This window comes from Mesoplodon bidens, assembly GCF_964165515.1.
Source record: "Mesoplodon bidens genome assembly, chromosome: 15".
Taxonomy (NCBI): Eukaryota; Metazoa; Chordata; class Mammalia; order Artiodactyla; family Ziphiidae; genus Mesoplodon; species Mesoplodon bidens.
This window is the reverse complement of record NC_138171.1, coordinates 28,123,323-28,146,954: the sequence shown is the minus strand read 5'-3', so window position 1 is coordinate 28,146,954 and position 23,632 is coordinate 28,123,323. Positions and strand designations below refer to the sequence as shown.

At 49.4% G+C, this 23,632-nt stretch overlaps 1 protein-coding gene across 1 annotated transcript in view; it reads left to right on the top strand.

Moving 5' to 3' along the window:
* Positions 1 to 17,806: 17,806 nt before the first annotated feature.
* The window catches only part of RSPO4 (R-spondin 4), a gene marked incomplete at both ends in the record, with an annotated part of 41,590 nt that continues 35,764 nt past the window's right edge, over positions 17,807 to 23,632 (top strand). The window contains one exon of the mRNA XM_081255137.1: positions 17,807 to 17,885. Coding sequence (XP_081111263.1) covers positions 17,807 to 17,885 — 79 coding nt within the window. The remainder of the gene's footprint in view (positions 17,886 to 23,632) is intronic.

Below are 23,632 nucleotides of genomic sequence, written 5' to 3'. Positions count from 1 at the left end.
ACCTCAAATAAAATGTATTTACCGGCATCCCCCTCTTTTCGAAAGTTTGCTTTACGCTACTCTGCTTTTATGAAACATCTACATTAGTACCTGTTTTCACTAACCAAAAGAAATTTGAAGAGGATTTACGCTTTTATAAAAAAAGGTGGAAAGCAAAGACAGAAAATAGCATTCAGCGTTTGTTTGGCAGCAAGCCCTTAGAGAGGCAGCGCACCCCCTGAGCAGTGAGAATGGCCCTGCTCAGCTCATCCTCCCCCCTCCCCCCGCCCAGAACTACACTCAGCATCTCAGCATCAAGCTGCCCTAGCTTTGAACTGTGGCTGTGAGCATCTGTGCTTCATCTCAATATGTTTCATGCATATCCACTAGCAAGATGTGTCCTAAGGCAATCGTTTTTTCACCCTACACCATTTTGACTTACAAAAGTTTTCATAGGAACCCTCTACTTTCAGATAGCAGAGGAAACCTGTGTTCATAGTGACCAACACGGGCTGATGTCATCTAGCCCAACTTGCCTCTTCACCTCCTCTCTCTCCGTCCCTTGTTCTGCTTCATCCACACCAGCCTCACTGATCTTCAGGCCCATCAAGCTTGTTCCCACCTCAGGGGCTTTGCCCAATTGTTGCCTCCGCCTGGAATGCTCTTCTCCAAAGTTGTCACAAGGGCTCGCTTCCTCACTTCCTTCAGGCTTCTTCTGCTCAAGTGTCACCTTGTCAGAGAGGACTTCCCTGACCTCCATCTTGCCTTAGTTACTCCCAACATTGCTCCCCGGCTTTTCTTTTCTTTGCAGCACTTATGCCTCCTGTACAGTGTGTATTGATTTGTTTGTTGTCTGCCTCCCACAACCAGAATATGAGCTCCAAGGGGGCAGGACTTTGTCTAGCTCCAAGTCAACCTCAGACCCTAGAACAGTGATTGCAGGATGGTAGGCTTTCAGTAACTATCGAATAAATAGGGATTATCGGGTGGATTGGTGGATGGGAGGATGGGTTGATTAATTGATAGGTGGATGGGGAAATGGATGGATGAGAGGATGGGAGCGTGGGTTGATGAGCTGATGGGTCAATAAGTAAATTGGAAAGAGCACTGGGTTTGGAATCAGACAGACCTGGGTTTTTGTTCCAATCCTCTCCCCACTCCTTATGTTACCTTAGCTGAGTTACTCATGCTCGCTGACCCTCTATTTCCGTATCTTCAAAATACACAGAATGAATCCTGCCTTATGGGGTCATCCTTTGGACCTCTGTCTTCTTCTAAGAGAATGGGCAGAGAAGAGCTGAGGGTGGATCGGGTGGGTAAAAGCAAGGAACATCAGCAGAAAGTATTGCGTCTTCGGACTTTGTCTCCATGTGGGAGACCAGATGACCCACGATAAGAATGAAGTTGTGGGGCTGGAAGAGAGGAGAAGTATATGGCAAAAATATTGGGAAGGGAGGATGGGTAGGACCAGCGATTCACTTAACAGAGGGTCTGATAGAGGGTGGAGCCCATAGCGGAGCTGGAAACTGGAGGGAGAGTGGGACCATGCTCCCAGCAAGGGGAGATCTAAATCAAACCAAAATGATCCTGGATCCCCAGCCACGGATTAGTTGTTGGAACTTTGTGATGATTCAGAGAGGCAGCCCAGTAGTTAGGAGTAGCACTTTGGAGCCAGAGGGACCTGAAGTTGAGTCCTACCTCTGTCCCTGACTTGAGCAAGTTGCTTCCTCTCTCTGAACCCTGGTTTCCTCATCTGAGAAATGTAGATAATAATCATTTTTGGCCCTTAAGGATGTTGTGGGGATTAAATGAGACTGTGGGTAAAGTGCTTAGCATGGAACCCTTCACTGGGGAAATCAGCTGCCATGTAGTGAGGAGACTCAAGCAGTCCTGCAGAGGGGCCCACGTGGAGAGGAACTGAGATGCCCAGCCGACAGCCAGCACCAGCTTGCTGGCCATGTGAGTGAGCCACCTTGGAGGCAGACCCTCTGATCCCAGCCAAATCTTCAGGTGAGTGCTGTCCCAGCTGACATCTGCACAACAACCTCCTGAGAGACCCTGAGCCATAAACACCCAGCCAAGCCATTTGCAAGTTCCTGGCCCTTAGGAACTGTGTGAAATAATAAATAATTATTGGTGTTTTAAGTCAGGGGTCAGTGAACTTTTTCCGTAAAAGTCCAGATAGTAAATATTTTAGTCTTTGTGGGCCACGTGGTCACTGTCATAACTACTCTGTCATTCGAGAGCAAAATCAGCCATAGATAAAGGTGGCTGTTTTCCAGTAAAACTTTATTTATAATAACAAGTAGTGGGTCGATTTCAGTCTCTGATCCATAGTTTGCCAACCCTTGCTTTAAGCCACTAAAATAAATGATTCATGCATTTCTCACGGTATATAAAAATGGTCCCTTTCTTCTTAGAGTTGATGGTCTTACCTGGAATGCCATCTCCTGTACATCCTCTCCACTGGATTGCTTAGACCTCAAGGGAGGGTCTGTGCCGATTCACTTCCATGTCTTGGCTCTCCCAGCTCTCAGAGAAAGTGCAAACCTAACTATTTGCCGGAGAAACAAACCATGTAAAACTCAAGACACTATTTGTGCCACAAGTAGGAAGCAGACACTTAGGGCTGTGGGAACACTCCAGGGATTAATGTAAGGCTGCAAGGCTTCCTGGAGGAGGTGATTTGAGCTGAATCTTGAGGGTAGGTACAACTCATTAAGGAAAGGACAATCATTTCAGACCAGAGGGAACAGCATGAGCAAAGTGTGGAAGGGCAGACACATGTGGTGGGGTCAGTGCATTGAGGGCCTTAAAGGCCAGGCTTGGATGTCATCCTGGAGACCAGGGCTTCTCAAATAGGGGCTCCACCGATGGGCTCTGGGGAGAGATGCTGTCCCTTTCATAAAATTCTGTGACCCAGAGACAATGGGTCCACTGGGGTAAGCCACTGAAGCCACTGAAGATTTGTGTTTTATTTTTAAACAGAAGAGGGTGAGTTGTTTTGGGTTCCCCATGAACCAGACACGGAGATGAGGAGCCAAGCAAATGGTTAATTTGGGAGGTGATTCCAGGAGGCACTGTAAAGAGAGGGAAGTGAGACCTGGAAGGAAAGGCAACCAAAATAATCAAGCAGGTTGCTGATGTGGGCTGTGAGAGCTCAACCCCAACTGGACCTCAGCCGAGGACCTCTGGGAGACAGTGAGAGACACAACAAAGAGGCATCCCAACTGAGGGCTGGGAGATGCGTATTTACCCATCAAATCCTATTAGTCATTGGCCAAAGGTGCTGGGGGACCCTTGATTCCCCAGTACCTCTGGCCTCGGGCAGAGAGTTGCAGATGTTTGGGGAAGGCTCCTTGGGCATGGAAAGGTGAGCACCAAGGGGACACTGACACCAAAGGGACAATGACAGCATGTGATATAGGTGGGGTGACACACGCAAAGTAGTGTGTTAGAAAGAGTAATTGAGCAGCTGTGGAAGGCAGGCACGCACTGACAGGAGGAAGTCAGAGACTGAGGCTCAGGGAAGTGGCCGCAGCAGACACTGCAGCCCAACCCTGCTGGGGCCGGGGATGGAGGAGGGGGTACCGAGGACCAGGCCTGGCCCCACAGACCCAGTGAAGAGGTGGATCGGCCCTTCCCAGGGTCGGAAGCCAGGAGGGAAGGAGGCTGAGTCAGGTTCCAGACACCCCAGGTTTGACATGCCCACAGGGCTTCAAGTGGAGAGGACCAGCCAGGCGGATGGAGCCTCATGTCACAGCTGGGGACGGGGTTTGGGAGCCCCCCGGAGGCGGAGATAGGAGAACAGAGCTGAAAACGGACTCAGGAATGTAGCTAGGTGAGGGAAGAGCAAGAGGAGTTAGAAAAGAAGGAGAAAAGAGCACAGAAGGGCCATGGGAAGGGCAGTGTGTCTGAGCTGATGCGTGGGAAGAGCTTGGTCCCTGAGTAAACAGCGAGTGGAGAGGCCAGACCTCCAGAGATGGTGGAGAGAGAAGAGGATGAGAAAGCAGCCCCCACACAGGTGGGCAGAGCTTCTAAGATGTTTCAGGACAAGCGGGAGAAGTGAAGTGAAGATCAGAGCAAAGGGGGCAGAGAGGACTGAGACCAGAGACAGGCAGATGGAGGGTGGGGAGGAGGAGAGCCCAGCTGGAAACGCTGAGAAAGGACCAAGGGAAGGAGGGAACTAGCAGAGGGGGTGGGATCCCAGAGGTGGGATTCAGGCTCGTTCAGGACCATGAGCAGCCATCTTTCCCTCCTCCTCACACAAAGAAGGACCAAGAGACAGACATGCAGAAAACAGGCAAGCCGGGGCTGGTGGCTTCCTGCTGGTGCCTGAGGCAAGGACCACCAGGCAGCCCCCATACCCAATCTCCCTTTCTCTTGGAGAATAATATTTCCCCTGATTTTTAGCTGAGCGCATGGCTGCCCTGCATGATATCACATTTGCCAGCCTCCCTTGTGGCTGGACATAGCCATGTGGTGGTGGGCTGACCAGTCCCACCCGCTGGAGGATAGATGTATTGGGGGCTATCTCGGGCAGCCCCCGGGGAGCCGCGCACCATGCAGACCCTGCACCAGGCTGCGCTGCTCACACCCAGGCTGCTGTGGGAGGAGTTACACTTGCACCTTATTTAAATCATTCTTATCCCAGCTCTCTGTTCTTACTCAGGATCTAGGCACTCACTGCTCCCCCAGCTGTCTACTTTCTGTCTCCAAGTTCTTTTCCTCTGTGGCATTTTCCACAGCTGGTGCATCATCTGCCTTCCTCCCTCCAGCCCCTGTCCAACCACATTATCAACTCCAGGAGGGCAGGGACATCACCAAACTCACAGCTAAACAAGGAAGCTGGCCAAGGGCCTGGGGCAAGAAGCCCAATGTGTGCAGACAAGGTCCCTGCTTTGGGGGGCACAGTTAGCAAGACAACAAATCAACAAGATCAGTTCAGATGGTGGGAAAGGCATAAAGGGAACAAAGCAGGCTAAGGGGATGAGCGTGGTGATGAGGGACCAGGTGTATTTGATGGCGTGGTCAGGGAAGGCCTCCCTGGCGAGGTGGAGTTCAAGATGAGCCCAGGAGGACCAGAACGAGCTCACCATTGGACATTTGGGGAGTGTTCCAGGCAGAGGGGACAGCAAGAGCAAAGGCCCTGAGATGGTAATGAACGGGTGTGTTTGAAGAGCAGGAAGGCAACCAGTGTGGCCTGGGGCAGAGACAAAGAAGCCGCCAGCGGGGCTGGGTCCTGTGGGCCTTGTGGGCCATGATAAGGGGAGAACCAGGGGCAGCCATGGCAGGTGTTAAGCGGGAGAAGATGACCTGGTTCTCTTTATATCAGATCCCTTTGGCTTCCTGGGGCCGGGTGGGAGTGGGGGTGGGGGTACAGGGCAGGGGTAAAACCAGAAGACCACCTGGGAGGCCTTTACATGTATGCAGTCAGGGGTGCTGGCTCCTGGACTAAGCAGGAAGTCACAGAGGTGATGGACACAAAGGGCTGGTTTGAGAGCTATTTCACAGGCAAAACTGACGAGTCATGGCCATTGTCTTAGCAGACCTGGAAATAAGAATTCAAGTGCACATTGGTTACTTGGGAGTGGACCCCAGAAAGCAAGGAAGTGAAGGAAGACAGGGAAGGAAAGGAAGTGAATGTAAGGAGTGAAGATCAAGCTGGGCAACCCGGCTTCAATCCCACTGGGAAGTCTGGAGACAGAGTCATCCCACCCAAGGGGCGAGGAAGCTGCGGGCTTCTCCACAACTCCCAGTATCATCCTGGGGCGGGGCGAGGAGGAGGTGTGTTAACTTACCAGCACTCCCAGCCTGCCCAGTGGGCAGCTGGAGCCCTGGGTTCTGGACAGCAAGTACCTGAATGATGAACACCAAATGGTATGGGCAGGGCACCCACTGACAGAGCCGGAGAAATGGCAGGACGGAGAGACTTGGGACTGGATGCCTTTGCCAAGAATTCTCAGGAGCTGAACTGGCCAGAAGTCATGAGGGATTGGTGGGGGACCATTGAGGCCCAGGTAGGGACTGGGATTAAGGGGCTGAGGAAGATCAGAAGGTTGGTGCCTATCATTTCCTCCTCAGCCCAATTTTGGCTGAGCTGGCTGAGAAGGCAGTGGCTCAGGACTCTGTAGGCTGGGGGAGGCTGTGGGTCCTGAGGATCCTTAGGGCTGGGAGTCAGACACCAGAGAAGACAGTGGGGAGCTCTGGGAACCAGGGCTCGGAAGCTAGAGACAGCAAGATCTGTGTTCTCTCTGTGTGACTCTCTGGGGCCTCCATTTCCCCACCTGTGAAATGGGTCGTTATGAGAACTAAGGACAGAGTGTGGAAGGACCCAGAACTCCAGCCATTCTAAGGCCAGTGTCTGATCTTGTCCCTCCCCAGTCCCCCTCAAGGGCGGCAGCTCCTACTTCCTCTCTTCCCACCCACCCCCAGCCACCCGCCCCCTCCCCATCTCCTTGGGAATACACTCAGACAAGGCCACGCCTGCCCCAATCCCACCACCCTTGCCACTGCTCCGCTCCCCTTCCTGCACACCCCCTCGCTCCCTCCATCCTAGCCACTCTACCTCCCTTCACTGCCTTGACCCCAAGTTCATTCCCACCTCTGAGCCTTTGCATCTGCTGTTCCCTCTGCCTGGAATGCTCTCCCCAGATCTCCACACAATTTGCTCCCTCACTTCATTCAGGTTTCCGGCCAGGGTCACCTCTCAGAGAAGCTCTCCCTGACCACCCCTCGTCACTCTCTGCCTCCTCACCCCACTCGTTTTCTTCATAGCACTCGCCCTCACCCTTGCTGGACTGTAAGCCCCAGGAGGGCGGGATCTGGACCTGTCATGTTGTTGGTTGAATCCTCAGCGTGTGGACCAGTGCTCAGTAAATATTTGTTGAATAAATGAATGTTTAACTTCTGGGAGCCCTTTAAGACTCAGTTCAGATATCAGCTCTTGCAGGCCTCCTTCCAGCACCTTCCCGGGGTCTCCACCACCCCTCCAACATGCCTGCACTTTAGAATTTATCCAATTTTGTTGTAATTGCCTGCTTTTCCTCTCTGCTCCCCACCAGGCCGTGAGGACCTTGTGTCTTTAACTCTCACCGCTCCCTGGCACACAGCTGGTGTTAGGTAATGAATGAATGAATCAATCAATCAATTATCCGACTCCTAAAGGTTGGAATCGAGACAGGGGATATGGGTCAAGAAAACTTGGGGGCCCAGTGTCCCTCACTGCACTTCATGTGAAGTAATTTTTCTATCCCTAAAAGCGGCACATAATAGGGCTGCATGAAATATTTTTTGAACAAATAGTAATAGCTAACACTTATTAGGCACTTATGATGTGCCAGGCACAGTTCTAAGTGCTTTGCATGTATTAACTCATTTAATCCTCACAATAACTTGATTACCATCCCCACTTTACAGATGAGGAAACTGAGGCACAGAGGAGTTCAGCAACTTGCCCAAGGTTACATAAGTAGTAAGTAATAGAATCAGGACTTGAACCCAGGCAGTTGGATGCCAGCCTCCATGTGTCACCAAGCTCTACTGTCTCTCAGCTGACAAACAATGGATATAAATAATAATGACGGCACCACCTGCTATAATTTGCACCTTCCCAGGGTCAGCACTTGTCTGGGTGCTCTGCAGTTATCTTCTGATCTCCAGAGTCCTCCTTGGGCGTGTATTATCTCCATTTCATAGATGAGAAAAGTGAGGCTCAGATTTAAGGGTGCACAGAAAGTAAGAGGCTCTGGCTCTCAGCTCCTTCCAGAGTGGGAAAGTTCAGAGGCCTGAGCCTTGGCTTTTTCCTCCACCTTTCTGCACTCACTTCTCCCTCATCTTCTCAGAGCCAAGGCTGGTCTCAGCACCCCTGCCCCCAGCCCACCAGAGACCTGCTGCCCCCAACTATGCAAAACTTCTCTTTGTCCTTCCCTTCTCTCCCCCAGACAATTACTGAGACATCAACTTGATTGTGAACATGTTTTAGAAATATTTTCACTATTGTTTGAAACATTTTCCCTTCGTTTGAAAACGTGTTACAACTGCAACCGCAGGAACAAGAAAAACCCTATCCTAGCGGACAAAGGCTGTGAGTGTAAAACCAGGAATGACTGCATTAAATAATCAGAACTGAAAACCACCCAAACAATAGAACTCCTCAGAGTTCTGGCATCAGGAGAACTTGGGTCTTTGAGGCTGCCCCCAGGTGGGGTTATGGGGTTTGCAAACACAGGAGAGGATATGGGGGTCTTGCCTCCAGTAATAGGTTGTAAATCCTGCTCTGATGCCTGCACCTTCTCCAAAGGGTGCTGAGAACAGTTTTCTTTTCCACCCTTTTCTGGGAGATGGACTGAAGCCTGGGGAAGATGGGAAATTGGATTCATACAGCAGATCCAAGATGAGGCTAGATCTGGAGTCCCAGGTTAGAGACCCCACTGGGGGCTCTGTCTGGGGCCAAAGCAGGGGCTCAGTATGAAACCAAGATCATAAGTCAGTATGGGGCCCAGGGTATGACTCAGTCTAGAAGAAGGATCAGGGCTCAGCAGGTCACAGGATCAGGGCTCAGTCAGAGGCTGGAGTCAGGGTCTACTGTGAAACAACATTGAAGGTTCTGACCAAAACCAAGATGGTAGCTTAGTCTGGGACTCAGTCCATGATCAAGAATGGGGTCAGGGCTTCCCTGGTGGCACAGTGGTTAAGAATCCGCCTGCCAATGCAGGGGACATGGGTTCAAGCCCTGGTCCAGGAAGATCCCACATGCCGCGGAGCAACTAAGCCCGTGCACCACAGCTACTGAGCCTGCGCTCTAGAGTCCACGAGCCACAACTACTGAGCCTGCGAGCCACAACTACTGAAGCCCGTGCGCCTAGAGCCCGTGCTCCGCAACAAGAGAAGCCACTGCAATGAGAAGCCTGTGCACCGCAACGAAGAGTAGCCCCTGCTCGCCACAACTAGAGAAAAGCGCGTGCACAGCATCGAAGACCCAATGCAGCCAAAAATAAACAAATAAAATAAATAAATTTATTTTTTTTTAAAAAAGAATGGGGTCAAAGCCCCACCTGGGACCAGGATTATGATTCAGTCTAAGATCAGGGTCAAGTATCAGTGTGTGATGAAGGACCAAGGCTCAGTCTATGATGAGAGAATCAGGGTTCAATGTTATGACCAGGATCAGGATTCATCTTGGGTCCCTGACCAACCAAATAGGAGTCTATCACTTCCTGAGACCTTGGGTGAGTCAGTCCACCTACGAGGCCTCACTTTCCTCTTCTGTAACCTGGGCTAACCATAACCCATGTCCTGAATCCTTCCATAGTTAAATGTCAGGCCAGATGAAATAGCAGATGTCAGCAAGCTTAGCAAACTGTAGGGCACTGGGCAGATGTTTATATAAACACCCCAGAGGAAACCCCAAACAAGGCTTATTGTGGAAAAATCTAAATGTCACTAAGCCTCCTACTCCATCTTCTATCCCACTTTCCCTTCTGTCTGTAAAACTAATAATAGCTAACATTTACACAGCATGGCCTTGTGCCAGGCACTGTTTTAAGAGCTTCATGTATATTTAATCTAATCCTCAAACAACCCTATGAAGTAGGTATTAATATCATCCCTATTTTCAGAGGAGGAAACTGAGGCAGAAATAAGTAACTTGCTTAAAGTCACACTTAATACACAGGAAATCTCTGGTTCAAACCCAGGCAGTTTGGCTCCCAAGTCTATGCTGTGTATAGGAACTAGGGTGAGGGATGAGTCTGGGGGATTCTTCACGGAACAGATAGACAGGGGTAAGAAATGCAGGTCAGCAAAAGGCCTAAGGATGACCCATGGCCCCCAGCAGCCTGCCTGTGCCCAGGAGGCTGAGTCTCTCAGCAGACCCCACTCCTACACAGGGACATAAAAGGCTGGGGGGAGGAGTTGGCGGGTGGCATTAAGGCATCTCTTTAAAATTGTTTGTTTATGGAAAGAAATTTCGGGCCAGCTGCTGAAAACCTGTATTTTATGGGTAATTTTTCAATTTATTTCACACTGGTATTAAAAACAACAACCCAACCTACCATGGAGGCTGTGATTCCACTGGGGTTGGTGAGGGAGGGGTGGCTGACTTGAAGCAGCTCCTTTGTTTGCCTGAGCATCCCAGGGCCAAGGCTGCTTGCCTTCCCTTGGGAAAAACCAGACAAAGTGAAGAATGAAGACAGGGGTTGCAGAGGTTGTGATTTAAGAGGAGAACAAGACGAAGTCCGGTGGAGGAAGGTGGGGGGTTCAATGCCTCTCTTTTACAGATGATGAAACTGAGGTATAGACAATGGAAATTATTAGTGAAGATTTACTCTGGATTAGGCATTGCTTTTACCTGCACTACCTCAGAAGCAGTCAGGACAGAATTAGTAAAATACTGTCTTGGTTTGGGGTTGCTGAGAAGCAGACCCTGAGACACAGATTGGAGTTCAGGAAGTTTATCTGGGAATTGATCTTGAGAAACACAGGGCTGAGAATAAGGAGTGAAACAGGACCGAAAGGCAGCCCATGAAGGATGGCTCATCAAGACAGTTACCACTGGGCACAATTGGAGCTCAACCGTGCTGGGGAGTTCTGGGAGACAGCATAGAACATGTCTCAGGCTCTCTCACTTACTGAAGGAGGGAGTGGGGATATCTGTCCATCACTGGGTATCTCCACTCTGCTATTGAGTCTATTAGCAAAGTTTTTGTTTCAATTATTGTATTTTTCAGTTTTATAATTTCTTTTGGGTTCTTTTTTGTAACTTCTATTTCTTTGTTGAGATTTTCTCCTTCCATTTTTTTCAAAAGACTGTATAATTTCTTCTCAAAGGATTTTTTTTTTGATGGCTGCTTTAAAATCCTTGTCAGATAATTCCAACATCGGAATCATCATGGTTTAGCATTGGCTGATTGTCTTTTCTCATTCAAACTATGGTTTTCTGGTTCTTGGTATGACAGGTAATTTTCTATATATCCTGGACATTTGGGCTATTATATTAGAAAACTCCAGGCCCTATTTAAATCTTTCATTTTAGCATGCAGTCTCACTGTTTAGGTGTAGCATATAGGTTCTCACCTATTTTGTGGGCTGTAGTTGCAATGACCATTTGGTTTCCAGAGCCCTCGCAATTCTCTTCTGGCCTGCTTTGTTCTTCTGGTGTTACTGGAGTAGTATTATCCTAATACCAAAACCAGACAAAGACAGTACACAAAAATATATAGAGATCAATATCCTTCATGAATATAGCTGCAATAATCCTTAATAAAATATTGTCCAGTAGAATTCAGTAATATATAAAAAGAATCATAAACCATGGCCAAGTGGGGTTTATTCCAGGGTGGAAAGGCTGATTCAACATTCAAAAATCAATGAATGTACCATATCAACAGGCTAAAGAAAAATCACATGATTATATCAATAGATGCAAAGAAAGCATTTGACAAAATCCAACACCAATTCATGATAAAAACTCTCAGAAAAAATAGCAATAGCAATAGCAGTAATAGAGAGGAACTTCCTCAACTTGATAAAGAGCATCTACAGAAAATCTACAGCTAACATCATACTTAATGGTGAAAGACTGAATGCTTTCCCACTAAGATTGGGAACAAAGCAAGGATCACTCTTGTTCAGCCAGTGCTGGAAGTTCTAGCCAATGCAATAAGGCAGGAAAAGGAAATAAAAGGAACATAAATCAGAAAGAAAGAAATAATAACTTTTATTTTATTTGCAAGTGACATGATTGTCTATTCTGAAAAGCCCTAAACATCTTTTTAAAAATACTCCTAGAGGGCTTCCCTGGTGGCGCAGTGGTTGAGGGTCCGCCTGCCGATGCAGGGGACGCGGGTTCGTGCCCCGGTCTGGGGGGATCCCGCGTGCCGCGGAGCGGCTGGGCCCGTGGGCCATGGCCGCTGGGCCTGCGCGTCCGGAGCCTGTGCTCCGCAGCGGGAGAGGCCACAGCGGTGAGAGGCCCGCGTACCGTAAAAAAAAAAAAAATAAATAAAAAATACTCCTAGAATTAATAAGTGAGTTCAGCAATGTGGCAGTATAAAAGAGCAACACATAAAAATCAGTTGTATTAACCCAATCAAAAATGGGCAGAAGACCTAAACAGACATTTCTCCAAAGAAGACATACAGATGGCCAATAGGCACATGAAAAGATGCTCAACATCGCTAATTGTCAGAGACATGCAAATCAAAACTTCAATGAGGTATCACCTCACACCAGTCAGAATGGCCATCATTAAAAAGTCTACAAACAATAAATGCTGGAGAGAGTGTGGAGAAAAGAGAACCCTCCTACACTGTTGGTGGGAATGTAAGTTGGTGCAGCCACTATGGAAAACAGTATGGAGGTTCCTTAAAAAACTGAAAATAGAGTTACCATATGACCCAGCAGTTCCACTCCTGGGCATATGTCCACAGAAAACTCTAATTCGAAAAGATACATGCACCCCAATGTTCATAGCAGCACTATTTACAATATCCAAGACATGGAAACAACCTAAAGGTCCATCAACAGATGAATGGATAAAGAATATGTGATATATATATCTGAATTTTCCATAAAAAAGAATGAAATAACACCATTTGCAGCAACATGGATGGACCTAGATTTTATCATACTAAGTGAAGTAAGTCAGAGAAAGAGAAACATCATATGATATCACTTATATGTGAAAGCTAAAATATGATACAAATGAACTTATTTACAAAACAGAAACAGACTCACAGACATAGAAAACAAAACTTATGGTTACCAAAGGGGAAATGGAGGTGGGAGGGATAAATTAGGAGTTTGGGATTAGCAGATACAAACTACTATATATAAAACTGATAAACAACAAGGTCCTACTGTATAGCACAGGGAACTAAACTCACTATCTCGTAATAACCTATAATAAAAAAGAATATGAAAAAGAATACATATATATAACTGAATCACTTTGCTGTACATCAGAAACTAACACAACATTGTAAGTCAACTATACTTCAGTTTTTAAAACATCAGTTGCATTTCTGTATACTAGGAATGAACACGTGAGGCAGCAAAACTAAAAATACAGTACCATTCACAACTGCTTTTTAAAAAAGGAAAAGAAATACTTAGGTGTAAATCTAATAAAACATATGCACATGCTGAAAATGACCAAACATTGATTTTTTAAAAAATCAAAGAAGATCTTAATAAATGGAGAGACATATCATGTTCATGGATTGGAAGACGCGACATAGTCAAGATGTCAATTCTCCCCAAATAGATATACATACTTGATGCAATTCTGATCAAATTCCCAACAAGATTTTTTGAAGACATAGACAAAATTACTATAGAATTTATATTGAAAGGCAAAGGAACTAGAATAGCTAAAACAGTTTTGAAAAAGAATAAAATGGGTAGGATCAGTCTACCCAATTTCAAGATTTCTTATGAAACTACCATAATCAAGACAATGTGGTACTGGCAGCCAGAACAGCACATAGTTCATGGAATAAAATGGATAACCTAGAAATAGATCCATACAAATATACCCAGTTAATTTTTGACAGAAGAGCAAAAGCAATTCAATAGAGGTGATACAGCCTTGTCAACAAATAATACTAGAGTAACTGGACATCAACAGGCAAAAAAGGAACCTTGACTTACACCTCACCCTTTATACAAAAATTAATTTGAAATAGATCATCGACTTAAATGTAAAACAATATAACTTCTAGAAAAAAAAATAGGAGAAAATATTTGAGACTTGGGACCAGGCAAATGTTCTTAGATTTAACACCAAAATCATGATCCATAAAAGGAAAAATTGATAAAGTGGACCTCATCAAAAGTAAAACCTCTGCTCTATGAAAGACATTGGTAAGAGAATGAAAGGACAAATTATGGACTAGGAGAAAATATTAGCAAATAACATATAGAGTAAAGAAGTCTTAAAATGCAACAATAAAAAAATCTAATTAAAAATGTGCAGAAAGACATGCACAGACATTTTTGCTGAAGAGGATACACAGAAACTTGTATACAAATGTCCACAGTTGTTTTAGATTTAATAACCAAAAACTTGAAATTATTCAAATGTCTTTTGGTGGATGAATGGTTAAACAAACTATAATACATCCATATCATGGAATACTACTCAGCAATAAAAAGCAACTATTAATACATGCAATAACTTGGACAAATCTCAAGGAAATTATGCTAAGTAAAGAAAGACAGTCTCAAAAGGACACATACTGCATGATTCTATTATATAACATAAGTGTAACAACATAATTATAGAAATGGAGAACAGATTAGTGGTTGTTAGGGGTTAGGTGGAGGGGAGGGAGTGGGTGGGATCCTAAAGGAAAGCATGAGATTGCGAGTCTTGTGATGGTCCAGGTAGGCATCTGGATGTGGTAGTGGCTACATGAAACTATACATGAGATAAAATTGCATCCCAAGAAACTCTTCAATCCCTGGCAAACCAGGAAAGTTGGTCACTCTAGCAGGGGCCATCCAGCAGCCCCTATAGCTCTGAGGAGGAGTTTGGGGTTCACCTGAAAGAAAAGCCAGGTCCTCTGGCTGCTTAGGAAGAAGAGCTTGTAGGGGCCAGAACTGACACAGCCAGGAGCTACTACATCAATGGGGCCAGAGTGGCAGACTGGCCAGATGTTCACCAAATGTTTGTTTTCCACCTGAGCACATGGCTAGACTATATTTCCCAGCCACCTTTGCAGATAGATGTGGCACGTGACTGAGTTCTGGCCAATGAGATGTGGGGGGACGTGATCTTCGCCTCCAATATGTGGTCCTCCATGCCCTGCCCCTTCCTCAGTGAGCTTTAAGCCATGTACCAGAGAACAGAGCACAAGCTGGAAGGAACCTCAGTCCTGGCTATCCCACAGAGAAGGACTTGCTGATCAGGAACACGCACTGTGAGCAGAATGCGTTGCAGCCATTATACCCATCTTCATTTATTTGTGACGGTGTCCAGTAGTTCGTTAACTGATGACCCCTGGTGTGTACACCTCCTATTCTGCCATCAGCACCACTGGTCTTGATGTCCTCCCTGTGTACCTATGTTGAGGGGAGGTGACTGGATGGCAGGCTGGGATTCCCAGACAGCCCTCTACAGCTACAGAGAACCCAAGACCCTCTGAGCAGCTCAAGGTTGGGTGGGGGCCTGAGTTCTGGCTCTTAGAACCCTGGAAATACCAAATTCTGAAAGGATTGGAAGGGCTCTCGGAGAACACAGAATCCCATCTGTACCACTGAATGAATGGGGAAACTGAGGCCCTGAGAGAGAATAGGAGGTAGCTGATGTCCCACAATGAATGAAGGGATGAGTGAACATTCATTCATTCTTTTATTCATTCCACAGATATTTATTTAGCACTTTATGTGTCAGGCACAAGGATAAAACAGAAGATTCCTGCCCTCATGGAATTCACAAACAGGCAAATTACAAACATGAACAGGCCTGGTGGTGCTCGGTACTATGGACAATAAAGCAGGACCAGGGGATAAAGGGCACAGGCATCTATTTTGTCTGGAGTGATCAGAGAGGGCCCCTCAGAGGAGGTAACCTTGAGTGGAGACAGGCCCTGAGGATATCTGAGGAAGAATTTTCCAAGCAGAGGTAACAGCAAAAAGCCCTGCTGGGGAAACATGGCAGAGTTTGAGAAGCAGAAGAAGGCGGGGGGGGGGGGGGGGGGCGGCGGGTGTAGGTGGAGCAGAGGGAGTTGGGGGGGAGAAGAGGCGAGAGGCTACAGGCTGCAGAGCTCTGTGGCTGCTAAGTGGCCCCAGCCTCTGCCTGACTGCCACGCACCCTGCCCTTCCCCAGCCCTGCTCACCTGGGGGATGGCCTGCTCTGGACTCTGGAGACTTCAGGACCGGTGGTGGCTGGGTAGGGGCTGACTTTCAAACTTCTTAAAGCTTGGACTTCTAGGGTCGCCTCATTTCTCCAAGTACGCAAATTCCATGTATAAGCTGGGAGACTCCTGCATCTGGAGAACTCATTCATTCATTCATTCTACAAACATGTTGCATACCTGCTCTGTGTCCAGCATGAGCTAGGCTCCAGGCATCGCAATATGACCTCAGCTCTGGCCTTAAAGAGTTGACAGTTCAGAGGAAGGGACAGACACATCCATAGTTACCACCTGCTGTGACACAAGCTGTAATAAAGAGAATGTGGGAGCCCAGAGGAGACACTGGGCCTGGCCTGAGAATCAGGGAAGGCTTTCTGGATGAGGGGCATATTCAGGACAGGGTCCTGAATGAGTCAGTGGGGATGGGGATGGGATGTAGACCAACACTCCATGGAGAGGCCACTCATGAAAGGCTCAGAGGTGTGAGAGGCTTGGAGGTGTCTGAGAAATACTGCAAGGAGTTGAGATCTGGGATTAAAGGGGTGAAAGGTGGGGTAGAGGGGAAGACGGAGATCAAAGGAGTCAGAACAAGAGGGCTTTGTAGGGTCTGGTGGATGGGGACCATGCTGGGACACCTGGGTGCCCATCCCACCTCTGCCTTAGACTTGCTGGGCTGCCTGAGCTAGGCACCTCCAATCCCAAGGTCTCAGTAGCCCCATCTGTGGAATGGAGCCATTTTGGGGGGGTGGCTCTGACATTCTACCAAGCCCCTAGGATGTTGTTTGTCAGTGTTCGTGGAGCCCTACAGAAGAAGAACAGTCAGGGCAGAGTTGCCTCACTCTCTGTTTCCCTCCCCCGACATGGCCTCAAATGTCCTCATTATACTGGGGGCCTTACTAAGGATGAGGACAAGGGGCTGGAGAAGGAGATGCCGGCATTTACCTTCCTTCTTTTTTTTTTTTTTTTTAATCAAACTACACACACAGGATAAAGGAAGGATAATTGGTCAGCAAGAGACTGTCAAGGGTAAGTTCCTCTGTGCCCCAAGAGTGGCTAAAAGGGTGGACACTGGACCCAGACAGACCACTGACCTGCTGTGTGGCCTTAGGCAAGTCACTTGGCCTCTCTGAGCTTCCCTTTCCTCCCCTGTAAAGAGGAGCTAATCAGAATAGAACCTCGCTGGATTGTTTTGAAGATTATATTATGTGTAAAGTGCTTAGAACACCGCCAAGCACACAGGCCTCAAAGTGATAGGCAGTATTATTCTTACTCTTACTGTTTTTAGTGGGCAAGGTGGCCGGAGGCAGGAGTGCACCGTTTGTTGGGGAGAAGGAGGGATTTGGCTCTGAAAGCGTTAAAATTGTACCAGCTGCTCCCATCCTGTAGACAAGGCTGGAGGAAACACAGTCCAGGTCCTGGGCCCCTTCACTGACTAATTTATCAGGTGCTGGTCACTTCGGGGCTTAGGAGAAAGAGGAAACAGAGAAAGCGGAAAAAGAAAATCCGAGGCCGAGAGTGGGGTGGAGGGAGATGCTGAGAGGAGGGGGTCACCTGGCGTCCGCGCGTCTGTACCTCTGTGTGTGGCGTGGAGGACCGTACCTGTGTATGCCACGGGACAGTGCCGGGCGCGGGAACGCCAGAGCGCGCACGGCGTGACAGACCGACCTGGCCGGGCGACCCCCTCCACCCCCACCGCGCGCCTTCTCCAAGCGGGTTAATGCACCGCCCCCGCCTCGCTGACTCCTCCCCGCCCGCGCCTCCCAGCCCCGCCGACGCCCTCACTAGACCTGGAGGTTGGACCCTGGGCTGACTGCGGGTCGCTGGCGGCGGGACCGACCCCGCACTCGTGGATGCGCCCGGCGCGCCCCGAGCAGCCCCCGCGCCCTCTGTGCGGTCGCCGCCGCCGGTAGCCGCTGGGCCGTCGGGCGTCCCAAGGAGCCCCGCGCCCCCGCCCAGACCAGGCTGCCCAGATGCGGGCGTCACTCTGCCTGTTGCTGCTCGTCGCCCACGCCGTGGACATGCTCCCCCTGAACCGAAGGAAGAAGCAAGGTACGAGGGGCAGCCGGCAGGGTGGCCGGGAAGGCGCCGCGGGATAGTCAGGGGTGTCGCCCTTGGGGCATCTGCCTGCTGCCCGACGCCCGGGGCTGTTAACTCTTCCAGACTGCTGTCAATCTCACTTTACAGATGGGGAGACTGAGGCCCCAGGGCACCCGTGGGGCAAGCTGGACCAAGAGGCTCTCCAGGGGGGGAAGGAGCTGCCAGGGCTCTCTCATTGCCCCCGCTCCCTATAATCACAGCATTGCTGGGGGGCGGGGAGGGAAGTGACTTTTGCAGAGACAGGAAGCCTCAGGTGGCAGGCTAGAGGTCGCAGGGCCTAGGGGACAGAGTTAGTGGCTCAGAAATCATCCCAAGCATCCATACTGAGCCAGGAGGTGACATAAAGAGCCCTGAGCTGGGAGTCCAGATGCCCCGGTCTCAGCCCCATTATAGACCCTGATCCCCCGGCATCACTTTCAAGAAGCCAGTAATTTTTGGTGGGTTCCCCTCTGGTGAGGGCATGAGCTGCATGAGCTCAGAGAGACCTGAGTTTGAAGACATTTATTCTGGGATGACCTGGAAGACATCCAGCCCCTCTAAGAGCCTGTTTTTCCATCTTGACCTCCTAGGGCCACTAGGAGGATGTACCAAGGTTCAGACCATAAATGTACGTGGGGCACAAAGCCAGGGGCCCCTTGCACTCTCACCTCGGGGTCCTGTGCCACAGCCCCTCCCTGAAGGAGTCAAAACATCCTCAGGAGGTGGGTTTGAGGCTGTCCCTGCAGAGCCAGGGTTGGCAGAGCCTGGGGGGCCGAGGAAGGTGAGCGAGTCCCATACCTGAGCCGGCAGCCCTTTGGCCTCCGGATGGCAGTCTGAGAATCAACAGCCAGCCACTGTGCCCAGGGTTTTCTACTCAAGGAGGGAATCCCCACTACATCCTCATGACATAGGGCTTATCCCATTCTAAAATCCAGGTGCCAAGGCTCAGACAGGCTAAGTAACTTTGCTAAGTTGACCAACGGGTGAATGAAGACCCTGTGTCTTCTTTCTTTGCAGCTCTGGTGTGAGGTCTGAGCTTGGCTACGTGGGAAAGAGAGCGAGAGTCTGCCCTCTGGGGGATTCTAGTCCACTTGAGTGAAAAAGCCCTAAATAGACAGTCACTCCTGGAGTGAAACGGGAGGCAGAGAGAGGCTGTGGGAGAACTGGGGGTGGGATTGGGTGGGACAGAGAGACTGTGGCCTGAAGGACTCCAGCTCCAGGTGTGACTGGACAGAGGGATCCAGGGAGAGGAGAGGTAGGTGGGCTTCACATGAGCTGGGACCTCATGGGGACACTGCTCTGTGAATGGCCCTTGTATAGTAGTTACGGTCATGGGCTCTGGAGTCAGCCTGCCTTGTTCAAATCCCTGCTTCCCCAGTTACCAGCTGAGTGACCTTGGGGAAGTCACTTTGCCTCTCTGAGCCTCAGTTTACCCATCTGACGGTCTTTTAGAAGCTCTCTAAGATCTTTCCCAGTTCTTAAAAAGACCAAAAACATAGATAAATAAAAACTGTCTCCGCAGCGACTCCTCTTTAAAATAGGAATAATAATCTTCAGTACCCAACTCACAGGGCAGATGTGGGTAAGACTGAATGAGTTAGTGTGTACTTGGCTACATGAGTAGCCAAGTACAATAGTCATTCTCCTTTCCTGTCCATTGCGTCCTTTGCCTCTCATAACAGCCTAGTGGGGCTGGGGGGATGCTTATTTTTTACACGAGGAAACTGAGATTCAGAGAGGAAAACTGATTTGTCCAACGTTGCACAGAGGGTTAGTAGAAAAGCAGGCTTGAATCTCAATCCGTCTGACATGACGCTGAGAAGATATCTCCTGAGCTGTGTTGGTCTTCTCTTCTCAGAGCCTCACTTTCCCCATCTGAAGAGGAGCTAGTTTAGAAGATCTTTAAGATGCTTCTCAGTCAGTTCTAAAAGACACACACACACAAAGAATAAAGAAAAAGAAAACTTCCAGTCCCTCCCCCCATCCCCAGTTGCTCAGTGAGGTCGGGCGTGGCTGCGCCTTACATAGCCACCATTTGGTGAGGGGGCTATTGGCACCCCTCCCCACGGTAGGTGGTCTCTTGCATATGGGACACATGCATGTCCAGCGCAGCGTCTTCAGAAAGAGGCTTGTGGCTCCATTTATCAGTCAGGTGCAACAGAGATAGCCTTGGATTTCAGTCCAACCGCCAACCCCTTTGGGTAAGTGGATTCCCCACCACCACCTGCCCACTGCCCACAGCCTTGGTTTCCCCATTGGCACTGGGGTGGAGGTGGGAGAGTAGCAGAAGGCTTCCTGTAGCATCTTCTGCAAGGTGGTCATAGGAGTCCCAGCCAAATAGGTATGAGAGATGCTGGCTTTAGCAGATTTCTTAACTGTGGGACTTAGCAGAGGATTCATAGTGAAGAGGCTGGGGATAGAGAGCAGGACCTTTCCCAAACCAGTTACAGATTAGAGACCATTTTTCGTAAGACAGCTTCTTGGAAAATTGCACATGAGCTCCCTGAGGGTCTTACCAGCTTTGACATTCTGGTGTAACTTTGGCAGGAGAATGTGTCCTGAAGGCACCTAGGTATTGGCAGTGTCTTTTTTTTCCTTTCCTTTTCTTTTCTTTTTTCTCCCTCGCTTCCCCCTCCCTTCCTCCCTTCCTCCCTTCCTTTCTCTCTCTCTCTTCCCCTTGTTCATTCAACAGGCATTACAGGGCAGACCGTGCGCCCGGCTCTGTGCTGGGAACCTTGGGAGTGCCGAGGTGAACAGACCTGGGGCCTGCCCTTGAGGAGCTGCCCGTGTGGAGGGATGCCCTTCCCTGGCCCTCTCCTACCTCCCCTCCGTGCCCGAGTGCTTGGCCCAGCCTTTGGCCTACTCTGCAAGGTCAAGAGGAGCACTCGCTGGGCCCAGCAGCCGCCCAGGCTGAGCTGTCACCCTCGGGGCCTGGTTCCCACAGACCCATGCTTCCTCAAGCTCCAGCATCACTGTTTTTTGATGAAACCTAATTCTTCTGCTTCCAAGACAAGAAAGACTAAAAGAAAAGGCTTGAGAACGGTTCTTGGATCTCAAGTGACTCTTACAAAACAACATGTTGATTAATTAAGTATAAATGAATCAGAACCAGATGGGGATGTTTCTCTTGAAACATGCTGGGGTGTCCCGGCAGTAGGACAGTCGGGCAGGGTGAGGGGGCCCTGGTCTGTACCCCTACCTCAACACGGAGCTTCATTTAGGCAATGAGGAGAGGACAGGCCATGACTGACTTTCCCAGCGTCTAAGGCCTTCTGGGGAGGGGGCTTGGTGGAGGCAATTGTCACCCACATTCACGTGGTGCCTTTAGATCCTTCTAGACCTGAGGCAGCAAAGGGCAGAGGGAACAGCTCTGAAATTCAGGGCCTTCTCCTTCCCTGGTTGTGTGATTTGGGGCAGTCCATGTACCTTCTGCATTGGTTCCACATCTGTGAAATGCGAACAGTTGCACCTACCTCTTTGGTGTTTGGGATGATTCACCACAGTCCCAGAGGGAAGGTGTCCAAAGGCATAGAGTAGGTGCTTCATGAGGACTCAGCCACTTCCCCCTCCCATTTTACAGCAGAGCTGGATGCTCCCTGGGCTGGGGGAGGGGAGTTTCATGCAGGTTGAATCTCACCTCTGCCCTTCTCCCCGCTCTGAGCCTCTTTTTCTTTATCTGTAAAGGGACTGTGGCAGCGCCCACTCCAGAGTCCTGTTAGGTGGACTGAATATAATAATTCTCTGTAAACTGAAAGGCCCTATGTGGATGGCCAGGCCAGCAGCACTGTCCCCTGTACACAGACAGAGAAGCTGAGACACAGCAAGCAAGTACCCGAGGCAGGGGTGGCGATCGGGGAGGACCCAGGTTTCTAGTCTCCAGGCCAGGGCCATGGCTGGGCCCAGAACAAGGTGTATCCCACCTCCCTCTCCCATGGATGGAGACCACCCCACCCCTGCCCAGCCACCAAAGGAGACCCTTGAGGCGACTTGGGGCCAGCCACGTGCCGGGAGCTCTGCATGTGGGTTTCGACATCTGACTGACTATGGCGCTACCTGTGTTACACCTATTTCCTAGACAAGGGGTCTGAGGCTCCAAAAGGGGCAGGGACCTGCCCAGGAACTCCCAGCAGCTGAGCTGGTACGTGGACCCAGAGTTCTGGAGGCTCCAAAGCCTGTGCAGAGAAAAAGAAATGAATTCTGCTAGAGACTTGCCAGGGGCTGCAAGGAGGAGGCATCTGAGAGGAGCCCCATCAGAGGGCTGCAGAAGTGGTAGCAGCAGCATAGGAGCTGGGGACTCTGGCAGGAGGAGGGGAGGGTCTGGCCGGATGGGAAGGGCCGAAGGGGCTGTGTGGCAGAGGGGGTGGAGGTCCGATGGCAGACAGGCCAGAGCCCAGCCTCTCCTAGGGATGTCAGGAATGGATCCATCAGAAAAACTGACAGGGACAGGATCCCTCAGTGCAGCCTAGAATCTGAGACTCAGAGGTGGGACGTTACTTGGCTGAGGTGTCCTGCCAGGATAAGGGGACCTTCTTCCCTTTGTTCCCCTGCCTCCTCTAGTCCATCTGTCAGTCCACTGTCTCTTCATCCATCTTTCCATCCTTTCATCTAGTGAAAAAACTGAAGCTCATGTTGATGCAGAGTTTTTCCATAGCAGATGAGGGAGATAAATTTAGTAAATGCAGCTTGCATTTAGAATGCCGAAATGGTGTAGAATGGATAAAACAGAACAGAATAGTATAGAGCAGAATAAAATAGAGTGGGGTCGGCAAACTGTTTTTGCAAAAGGCCAGGTAGTTACTATTCTAGACTTCATGGGACATATTCTTCCTGTTTTGTTTTGTTTTTTTACAAGCCTTTAAAAATATTAAACCATTCTTAGCCTACAGGCCATACAAAAAGAAGCCATAGCCCAAAGTTAGCCCATGGGCCATAGTTTGCCAGCCCCCTTTTTAGAAGATATCAGAGTGCATTGCAAGTGTTAAGATTAATTATCATTTTGAGAAATGGGTTTCGGCTTACATATGTATGTGAATGTATGAGTGGGTGCATGTGTGTGCACATGGATGTGGGTGTGTGGGGGAGTGTGTGAATGAGTGTGTGTGTACTCTGTGTACTGTGTGTGTACTGATGTAAAAATGTAATTTTTACCATTCCCCCAAAAGTGTGGAGCTTTTGGCTGAACCCAATGCAGTGCTCCTGACAGCTCTGAGAGGCGGGTTCTAGGGGATCCCAGTATTGCAGGTGGGGAGACGAAGCCCCCATGGGTCACACAGCCATAGGCGTGTGAACCCAGACCGGCTCTGGAGCCCCAAACAGGACACCGAATTGCCTTTATAAGTAGCAACTGCCCTCGACACATTTTGCAAACCTCTATTTCTTTCTTTTTTTTTTTTTTTTTGCGGTACGCGGGCCTCTCACTGCTGTGGCCTCTCCCGTTGCGGAGCACAGGCTCCGGACGCGCAGGCTCAGCGGCCATGGCTCATGGGCCCAGCCGCTCCGAGGCATGTGGGATCTTCCCAGACCGGGGCACGAACCCGTGTCCCCGGCATCGGCAGGCGGACTCTCAACCACTGCGCCACCAGGGAAGCCCTGGTGCTTATGCTTGTTTCTAATGGCCCAGGATCTGGCAGCCCTGTCCTTCCCAAGATGTTTTCTTTTCCCAAGGTAGATTTTAGCCCTAGGACCCGTTGGGGGCCTAAATATCCCTCCTGCATTAGACA